At 37.2% G+C, this 11,096-nt stretch overlaps 1 protein-coding gene across 6 annotated transcripts; it reads right to left on the bottom strand.

The window, feature by feature from the left end:
• Nucleotides 1–3,916: 3,916 nt before the first annotated feature.
• Nucleotides 3,917–10,338, bottom strand: LOC131525823 (uncharacterized). 6 transcript variants are annotated; one of them, XM_058753780.1, is made up of 6 exons: nucleotides 10,038–10,338; nucleotides 9,162–9,212; nucleotides 7,561–8,788; nucleotides 7,126–7,452; nucleotides 6,657–6,713; nucleotides 3,917–6,246 (listed from the first exon to the last, which is right to left on the bottom strand). In XM_058753780.1, the coding sequence occupies exons 3-6, from the start codon at nucleotides 7,619–7,621 to the stop codon at nucleotides 6,080–6,082; spliced, it is 612 nt and encodes a 203-aa protein (XP_058609763.1). In that variant the 5' UTR covers nucleotides 7,622–8,788; nucleotides 9,162–9,212; nucleotides 10,038–10,338; the 3' UTR covers nucleotides 3,917–6,079. The 6 variants fall into 6 exon arrangements, 5 of the variants coding, with proteins under 5 accessions (XP_058609763.1, XP_058609762.1, XP_058609765.1 ...); XM_058753779.1 differs by having other exon boundaries at nucleotides 9,162–10,338; XM_058753782.1 differs by having other exon boundaries at nucleotides 7,561–9,212; nucleotides 9,599–10,338.
• Nucleotides 10,339–11,096: the final 758 nt, after the last annotated feature.

The following is an 11,096-nucleotide window of genomic DNA, read 5'->3' as shown; positions in this document are numbered from 1 at the left end:
TCCACACTCCAGGAAAGGTTTCTACACACAGACTGGAGTATGTTTGCTTCTCAAGCCACCAGTGGCGCTCACACAGACATTGACTCTTACACCTCCTCTGTATTGGATCATATCAATATCACCATTGACAGTGTTACAACCCAGAAACAGATCACCACATATCCAAATCAGAAGCCTTGGATGAACAAGGAAGTGCGACTCCTGTTGAAGTCACGCAACACTGCCTTCAGATCAGGAGATGCACAAGCCTACAGCACATCCAGAGCAAACCTGAAGAGGGGCATCAAAAAGGCCAAGCACTGCTACAAGCTAAAGATAGAGGGACACTTTTCCAACTCTGACCCTCGACGCATGTGGCAGGGCATTCAGGCCATCAGTGACTACAAACCCACCCACTCCACCCCCGCAGCCACTGATGTCAACTTCCTGAACGAGCTAAATTACTTTTATGCTCGCTTTGAAAGAGACAACAGAGAAACTGCCACCAAGCTCAATCCCTCAGATGACCACCCACCAATCATACTCTCCTCCACAGATGTCTGCAAGGAACTGAACCGGATCAGCGCGCACAAGGCTGCTGGACCAGACAACATCCCTGGTCGTGTTCTCAGGGCATGTGCGGAGCAGCTCGCTGGGGTTTTACAGACATTTTCAACCTGTCTCTTGCCCAAGCAGCCGTACCAACATGCTTTAAATGCACTTCCATTGTGCCAGTGCCAAAACACTCTAGTCCGAGGTGCCCTAATGACTACCGCCCTGTAGCACTCACACCCATCGTCATGAAGTGCTTTGAGCGGCTGGTCCTGGAACACCTAAAAGACTCTCTACCATCCACATTGGACTCACACCAGTTTGCCTACCGTAGCAATAGGAGCACAGAGGACGCAGTTTCCATGGCACTGCACTCTGTGCTCACTCACCTGGACAATAAGAACACTTATGCACGTATGCTGTTTGTTGACTTCAGCTCAGCATTCAACACTGTCATCCCAACCAAGTTAATAGCCAAACTTGGAGACCTGGGCATCAATACCTCAATGTGTAACTGGATTTTGGACTTCCTGACCAACAGACCCCAGAATGTTCGATCAGGATTCACCTGCTCCACATCCATCACACTTAACACTGGTGTACCACAGGGCTGTGTGCTAAGCCCGTTTCTCTACTCCCTCTTCACCTCTGACTGCAAGCCTGTGTATGGATCTAATTCCATCGTCAAGTTTGCAGACGACACCACGGTGATTGGCCTCATCAGTAACAACGATGAGACTGCCTATAGGGAGGAGATCCAGCACCTGGCCACATGGTGCACTGAAAATAACCTGCTCCTCAACACCACCAAAACGAAGGAGCTCATCGTGGACTTCAGGAAGGAGTCAAGAGGCACACACGACACCATCCACATCAATGGAATGGCTGTTGAGCGTGTCTCCAGTTTCAAGTTCCTGGGGATCCACATCTCGGCGGACATGTTGTGGAAAACCAACACCTCCAGCCTGGTCAAGAAGGCTCACCAGCGCCTCTTCTTTCTGAGGACACTGAGGAAGAATCAGCTCTCCTCGGCTATCCTGGTGAACTTCTATCGCTGCGCAATAGAAAGCATCCTGACCAACTGTGTCACAGTATGGTATGGGAGCTGCTCTGTTGCGGAGCGCAAGGCACTGCAACGGTGGTGAAAACTGCCCAGCGCATCACAGGGACTCCACTACCTGCCATCGAACACATCCAGAGGAAACGCTGTCTGCATCGAGCTCGCAGCATCCTTAAGGACTCCTCTCACCCAGCCCACAGACTGTTTTCTCTCCTGCCCTCCGGCAGGCGTTTCAGGTGCCTCCGGACCAGGACCAGCAGACTAAAGAACAGTTTCTTCCCCAGAGCTGTCTCTTTACTGAACTCTAACCCCCGTTGATCCACTTCCTCATATATTATTAACTCTTCTCTCCTACCTCACATCTGCCTTATTTGCACTACTGAATGTAAATATTTATCACAGTAACAACTGTTTACTTTTGTATCTTGCACTACCATACCTAAATTGGACTATGCTCATTTGCACTGCCGACTGTTGTTACATTATCAATGCTTACATTAATATTTTGTACAGTTAATCACTTCCACTGCACTTTTACACCTTGTTTATAGTAACAGTCATCTGTATATATATTATATTGATAGTACATATCACCTGTAAATTCTGCCTATAGTAATAGCCATCTGTATATTTATTCACTATACACATTCACCTGTAAATTCTGTATATTTATTCACTATACATATTCACTTGTAATTTCTGTATATTTATTCACTATACATATTCACCTGTAAATTCTGTACATTTATTCACTATACACATTCACCTGTAAATTCTGTATATTTATTCACTATACATATTCACTTGTAATTTCTGTATATTTATTCACTATACATATTCACCTGTAAATTCTGTTTATAGTAATAACCATCTTTCTATATATATTTATACATATACTCAGTACATATCCTTGTCCTGCACTTATTCAACCATTGTATATACTGCACTTGCTACTATTGCACTTCTGGTTAGACCTAAACTGCATTTCGTTGCCCTGTACCTGTACTTGTGTAATGACAATAAAGTTGAATCTAATCTAATCTAATCTAATCTAAACACATAATCCTTTCTGGATTACAATCCGCCATCAAAATGATACATTTAATTATTCCAGCTGCTGTGAGAAAAGGCTATAAACGATTCGACACCTGCTGGATCCTCACATGCGATAGCATACTAGCCGGGATAACTTCTTTATGTTTACAGACGTGACGTAATGACACAGTGCCATGCTCGAACTTCCTGTGAATTCCTACCCGTACCACTCAAATTAGAAAACATTATTATAAGCTAAGCGTTGTAAATCGGGCTAAAGTAAGGCGATAGTTTTGAACACTGGCTGGTTATGTACTTGCTGAAATATTGATTTCGGATCATTTTTAATCAAAAAAAGTTACGGACTGCAGCTTTAAGTCCATTCAAAATCAAGTACTTTTGTACTTATACCCAAATAAAATTGAAAAGGAGTACTTAATACTTTTACAGTGCGATTGGGTGTAAGACACAACATTGTTCAATTGTGCAGGGGCAATTTGTCACAGCCCATAACAGCCACCAGAGGGCACTCCTTCTGGGTTATAGTTTGTCAGCTCTGGACTTCATTTCCCATCATCCTTTGCTCTGTCTACTAGTTCTCATAGTTTTCAGCTGTGTGTCATTAGTCTTATTAGTTCCTATATATACCATGTTCTGTTAGCCCTTGTTTACATCAGTATTGTTTTCTGTTCTCTGTTTTACGGGTTCCTTTTGTGGATTACATTTAGCATGTTTGTCTGCTTTTTCCCTGATGTGGATTACTGTTTTTGTACTCTGTACTAGCTGTAATTGGATCTTCTTGTTTGAGAGCATATCGTGACACAATTTTTGCCCTTTTGTCTTGAATTTGTGGGGCATTTTTGCTACAAGCCCTTGTTAATTTCCGACCCTGCAATGAATCTCTTATTTACATCATGTCTACACTTCATTATAATTCGCATATGCGAATTTAGTTGCGAGATCTTATTGTAGTCAGTCAGGAAATCATGAATGTTCATTGTGAAATGATGCGAAACCATTTTTTGTTTTTCTGAAACTGTGAGAACAGATCTGGCATCATTTCATATATACAGTTGTGTCTGACAAGGTTTAGCATTGCTAATGATCAGGTTTTCTGTCAGGAAATGCACAAACACGCGTGATTTCTTAGTTTTACTGCTCTTTATTTGATCAGAACTCTCAACAAACACATTTAACATTGAAGACATTTTATTTGAACAAGCTTTATGTGCCATAAAACAGATGGCATTTATATTTTCTCTTGAGCTTAAATGTAAATATTAACCCCTATTATGGATTTTTGAAACCTTTCATGCAGTGTGTAATGTAGTTGCATGTGAATGTAAACAGTCTGCAAAGTTGTAAAGCTGCAAGTGTATTGTGAAGTTATGGTCTCTCAAAAGAAAGAGTCAACTCTGAATCGCTGAAACGAGTCATTTGTGATTCGAATCGCATTTCTGTGAAGTTCACACGTCGCAAGTTACCACATTGGCTTAATGCCCGCCTTTGTTCTGTCGGCATCCCACGAAAACCTGAACCCAGTCAAAGGCTGTGAAGAATTCATCTTTACTACGATACCACAGCAGTATAATCACAACCTTTTGCTGTGTTCCAGTCATTTCACTGATGATTGCTTCTCAGACTACCACGGGTTCAATGCAGGATTCGTAAACAGGTTGTCTTTGAGAAATCAGTCAGTGTCCAGTTTGTCTCAATCACAACCTGTAAGTATGATTAATATTTGTTGCTGTTATGTTCTGTCGAGCGTGCAAAAAAATATGTAGGTTTGAGTGTTTTGTATACACTAAGTTTCTGGCTAACTCACGTTATAGTTCTGCTGATCAGCAGTAGGCCCGCTTTGTCTAGAAATGTGCCGATTAATATAGAATGTCTGTTGTTCTTATTACTTGAAGTCATGATAAAGGATGGAACAATACGCTGGTTTACAAACTGCAGTGCTTTATCAGTACTCCATATCCTTACCAAAAAGCAGTATACTTCAAGTTTATTTGATTAAGTATACTTAAGTAAGTTCAAGTATATTTTAAGTATACTTTATGTAGTAAGTATACAAATATCAGTGTACTTGTAGTATACTTGTAAGTGTACTATTTCAATACTCCTTGGGACTAAATTGGCCCACTTTCTAGTACATAAAAGCATACTTTTAAGTATATTTTAAGTATAACAGTAGTAAATTTTGAGTACACAACTAGTTTACATCAATGTTTTTAGCTTGTACTGCAACTATACTAAAAGTGAACTTATAGGTATACTGATAGTTTACTAATTAAATACATGTAGTAGCATTTTTAGCACACTTTGAAGTATAGTCTCAGTAAACTACTAGTTTAGTAGTTTTATACTGTAAGTATACTCGTAAGTTTTCTTTAAGTGAACTTTACATCATACTTTAAGTATACTACTGTCCCTATTTAGGTATTAATTTGTATAGATTTTGTTATATATATGAATATCTGAACATACAAAACATCAAAAGAAAGAACAGGCTATCTGCTTGTAAACAAAAACATTTTATTCTAGCTTCATGCATTCTTTTTTAAACACTTGAATGTGGGTAAGTTTCATAAATAAAAAATAAAGAAAAAAACAACATTTTGAACAAAAAGCTGAAAAAAAGACTATTAATTGGATTCAGAATGATAATCAAAATGTAGATGGAGTCGATCAACACCCCAAAGGTTGGCAATCATTATTACCTCTTCATTGGTGACATTTTATTCCATAACGTTACACAGTTTTGATGCTGTTTTATGTCTGTTGATCGTGTTTGATTACATGTGGAAGCGTCTGTTGTTTTGGTTTCTTCTTCACTTGTGTTTTTTGGAAATTCTGTACAGAAGATGTGTACTAGTGCACCCTACTGTATAACAATGAAAACATGGATTCTAGGAGCACAAGTATAGCTCAAATATATTTAGACTTTTTCTAAGTATAAGTCAAGTATACTTAAATGTCATTTTAAGTATATTTCTGAGAAGTACATAAAGCCCATTTCTGAGAAGTAGACAAAAGTAGACTAAAAGTATACTTTCCTATTTTTAGTTTAAAAGAAGTATAGCACACTTGAATAAACTTCTTTTTCGTAAGGGTATATCCGACAAATCAGAGCAGAGTAGCCTCATGCAAAAAGGAGGGGTTTGGAAAGATGAATCTTCGAACGAATCGTTTGAGAATCATGCACAAAAGAGTTAATGAAAGTGCATGTTTTTTGATCTTGCAAACCTATTGTTGAGGACTCTCAAAACCAAATTATGAACCTTTCAAATAGCATAAAAGGGGCACTTTAATGCTCTTCTAGAGCTTTGCCACAACAGAAGTCTAAGTGAGATCTGAGTCACATTGGTGAGCCACCATCAGTGGTAACATACAACGATGCTGATTATTGTGATAGAGTAAAGCACACAAATTTAGTGTCATTTAGGGTTTTTTTCAGTCAGTCAGACCAGCACGTTTGGCTGCGGTCCATCCTTTCTGCCAACCGTAATAGTGAATGATTCCTCCTGCAATGACTGTAGCCAGAAAAAGCACAAACACAGCCAGACCAACACCACCGAATACCATCACACGCTCCGTCAGCATCACCGCGACTGTAGAAGCTACAGACAGACAGATGAACCAATTAAACCACAGAACAAAGAAACACAGATAGTTCAGACACTAATTTTGATTGGCTGTAGTGGGTTTGAACTGTGGTAAAGTTGCACTAAAATTACATCTGTGATGCACTTTCTATAATAATGTGACAAGTATAGTTATGTTTCTCAGTAACTATGAAAAGTTACACCTATTAAAAACAAAAAGGGTTTTAATTCAATCCATGAAGAATCTTTAACATCCATGTAATATTTCCATTGGACAAAAGGTTCTTTAGATTATTAAAATTTGCATAACCTATAACAAATACATTAATGCACTTGATTCCTGAAATAAAAATAATTAAAAAATAAAAATTTAGTTCTGAAATAAAATAAAATAAAATATGAGTAAGAATGATTTTCACTCTCACCTGTGATCTCAACATCCTCTGGCGGTTCTGTAACGGAATGAACTTTGTCCTCTTTGTCTGAAAATATTTAAAATATATGAACACTTACTGAGTTTCAATATTATTAGCAGCAAACTCCTCAACAACACACATGATTTGAGGAATCATTCACAGCATAAAAAGAACCTTTAACACCCACAGAATCTTTCCATTGCACAGAAGGTTCTTTATAGTGGAAAACAGTTCTACAGATGATTCAAATGTTCTTCACGCTAAGAAAGCAATGCTTCTTTTATTAACTAATCACTAGAAGGATCTTTGTAGAAATAAAAATGATTCCTCTACAGCATTGCAGTAAAAAAAAAAAAAAAAAACCTTTATAAAAAGTTTATTTGTAACATGTTTGAAATAAATTGAGAAACAGTCAAATCATTTTCAGCATTAAAAACATTATGAAGATTTGAGAGAAATTTATCAAAGCTGTACTAACCCTCCATCACTAGTCTGATGGGTTTGTTGAAGTACATTTCTGAATACATTGAAACACATGTTCCACAGAAATAAAGACCTGAATCTGACTCCGTTAGGTTAGTAATAACTAGTGAGGCTGTGTTGGTCCCAACTTTTCCTGTAATTCTCATGCGATGGTTTTGATATTTTTTATAGTTTTTATAGAGAGTATATATCAGTAGTGTTAGTCGTCCAGTATCAGGATTCTGGTGATACCAGGACATTATGATTTTGTTGGTCGTGTTGCAGTTCAGACTGATATTTCCATTCAGCCGGAATCTTAGAGTCACGTCATGTTCCGAAACATCTGAAAAACATCATAAACTGATCATTTGAAATGATTCAGATAAAACATTAATTATATTTAAGGATAAAAAGATCAATAATGTGAAATTGTAAAGTAGAATATATTTACCGCTGGAGCTGATCTGAATAATCCTGTATGAAAAAACCCAAAATAGCATGACCTTCTCCATCGTCTTCCGTCTGTAAAAGCACTGATCAAACTGCAGGTTTCCTTGCAGTGCAGAGACACTAAACCACAACGTGTTTCCACTTCCTTTTTAATGCTGTGAAAATCAACTATCTCAAACTGTTTAAAGCAAAGCAATTGCCTTAAGTTTTAAAACCAATAAATATGAGTACTGTAAACTCCTATACATTGAGTCACTTGTATTTTTCAAGTGCGGTTTAGTCAATTAAAAGTTTACTCCACTCAGTCCGTTTGAATTCAGGTAACAAGTCTAAGTCTAAACAGCTATATAGCTACTTCAATAGTTTGAGGAAACTTATTGCCTTAAATGGTTTAAGTTAATCGAACTCAAAATAATAAAGTTACATAAGATTAAGCAAAAAAGACTGTACAAACAAGGAAATGTTTAAAGGGATAGTTCACCCAAAAATTATGTCATTAATTACTCAACTTTTTTTGTATCTTGTATTTTATAATTATTTTTGTTATTTTTGATACATTGATCTTAATAAATTGATTTGTTTCAAAATTGCAAATTAGTCACACAGAAATAAAGTGGTATTTACCATTTTTTCACAAAAGAAAGACGACACACACTTATTCAGTCGTGCTTGTTTCTGTTTATTTATAGTCACAGACAGTTTAGGTCTACATCACATTTAGAAAGAATGATCGTTTCTATAATTTTTCCATCAAAAATATGACCGTAGCATGTGATTTCTTAGTTTTACTGCTGTTTATTTGATCAGAACGCTCAACAACACATTTAACATTGAAGACATTTTATTTGAACAAGTTTGTGCCATAAAACAGATGACATTTACACTTTCTCATGAACTCAGCTTATATGTACAGTACGTATTAATGCTCCTCTAGACTGAGCTTCACCACAACAGAAGTCTAAGTGAGATCTGGCCAACAGAACCACATCTGAACCACACACTGGTGAGCCACCATCGGTGTAACGTATCGAGTGAAAGATAAAGCTCACAAATGTGTCATTTAGGTGATTTTTGATCACTCAGACCAGCATGTTCGGCTGCAGTCCATCCTTTCTGCCAACCGTGATAGTAAATATTTCTTCCTGCAATGATTATAGCCAGAAAAAACACAAATACAGCCAGACCAACACCACCGAATATCAGCACACGCTCCATCAGCGTCAACCCGTCTACAGACAGACAGGAAACATTCATAAACCAGCATTCATTAAACAACAGAATAAGTAACACAGATAGTTCAGACACTAATTCTGATTGTGCTGGGTTTGAACTGTGATAAAATTGTGCTAAAATGACATCTTTGAAGCACATTCTGTAATAATGTGACAAGTAGTTATGTGCTCAGTAACTATGAACATGTTACACTCTTTAAAAAAAGTTTTTAATTGGATTTGATGGTTCTATGAAGAACCTTTTCCATTGGACAAAAGGTTCTCTATAGTGGAAAAAGGTTCTTTAGATTATTAAAATCTGCATAACTTATGCACTTGAAGAGTTCCTGAAATAAACTGAGACACAAACAAGAATGATTTCTGCTCTCACCTGTGATCTCAGCATCAGAATTAGCTTCGTCCTCACTGTCTGTCAGCTTTTCTGAAATTATATGATCACTTTAGATATATGATCACTCATCAACAACATTCATACAATTCATTCATATCTGGAGCCCAAACACAGCATAAAAAACCTTTAACATCCACAGAATCTTTCCACTGCACAAAAGGTTCTCTATAGAGGTAAATAGATCTACAGATGATTAAAATGTTCTTCACACTAAAACTATGTTTTTTTTAAGGAACTGATCACTAGAAGGTTCTTTGGGGAAACAGAAATGGTTCTTATATGGCATTGCAGTGGAAAAAAACACCTTTTTTATGTGTAGTACTATGATTGAAATAAATTGAGAAACAGTAAAATAATTCTCAGCATTAAAAACAGTATGAAAATTTGAGAGAAACTGAAAAGTCATCAGAACTAACCCTCAATCTGTATTCTAATGGGCTTTGCAAAGCTCATTTCTGAATTCACTGATCTTGTTCCACAGAAATAAAGACCTGAATCTGACTGTATTAGTCCAGAAATAACTAGTGAGACTGTTGTTCTCAGCATATCTGCTTTAACTGTCAGACGACTGTTTTGATAGTCTGTAAATAGGTTTTTTCTGATGCTTCTGGCAAATATCAGTAGTGTTAGTCGTCCAGATTCAGGATTCTGGCGATACCAGGCCATATCATATCTGCTGGGTATGCTGCAATTCAGAGCGATGCTTTCATTCAGCTGAAATCTTAACACACTCACATCATGTTCTGAAACATCTGGAAAAAATCATAAACTGATCCTCTGAAATGAACAATACATTGATTATATTTAAGGATAATAAGGTCAGTGATGTGAATTTGTAAAGGAGAATATATTTACCGCTAGAAGTGATCTGAACAATCAAGTACGAAAAAACACAAAAGAGCATGACCTTCTCCATCGTCTTCCGTCTGTAAAAGCACTGATCAAACTGCAGATTTCCTTGCAGTGCAGAGACACTAAACCACAACGTGTTTCCACTTGCTTTCTTATGGAAAGATTATGCAGCTTCTACATAATTAAAAAAAAATTCCTGTCAGTGCAACTAAATTTTGTGAGCGTTCGCACTGATGCACCACGCTGTCCAGCTCATAAGCTTTGCCATTTCTGGTGCACAAGAGAAACATTAAATAGCAAATGAAAAAACAGTCCAATAATAGAACGTAGCACAAGCAAACCACTGCTGCCAAGTCTCGCGAGAAAAATAAGCAACCGCAGCTGCAAAAACAAGCCCAATATTATTTGATTATTTATTATCAACTATTTATTAACAATTAATGAGCCTGCAACATGAAACCACTCTTTTATTTGAAAAGCAAAAACAGGAGTTATTTTACAAAAATCAGCAAACAGGAACAGGATTCCTCTGAAACCATTCATGTTGATCTGGTGACACATTAATGATTGCTTACTGCACAGTGCAGTTTTTATTTTTCTGTATTGTTAAAAGCGCTATATAAATACAAACCCAATTCCAAAAAAGTCTGGACACTGTACAAATTGTGAATAAAAACAGAATGCAATGAGGTGGAAGTTTCAAATTTCAATATTTTACTCAGAATACAACATAGATGACATATCAAATGTTTAAACTGAGAAAATGTATCATTTTAAGGGAAAAATAAGTTGATTTTAAATTTCATGGCATCAACACATCTCAAAAAAGTTGGGACAAGGCCATGTTTACCACTGTGTGGCATCCCCTCTTCTTTTTATAACAGTCTGCAAACGTCTGGGGACTGAGGAGACAAGCTGCTCAAGTTTAGGAATAGGAATGTTGTCCCATTCTTGTCTAATACAGGCTTCTAGTTGCTCAACTGTCTTAGGTCTTCTTTGTCGCATCTTCCTCTTTACGATGCGCCAAATGTTTGCTATGGGTGAAAGATCTGGACTGCAGGC

Source organism: Onychostoma macrolepis, chromosome 19, assembly GCF_012432095.1.
Source record: "Onychostoma macrolepis isolate SWU-2019 chromosome 19, ASM1243209v1, whole genome shotgun sequence".
NCBI lineage: Eukaryota > Metazoa > Chordata > Actinopteri > Cypriniformes > Cyprinidae > Onychostoma > Onychostoma macrolepis.
This window is presented reverse-complemented; position numbering and strand designations above follow the sequence as displayed.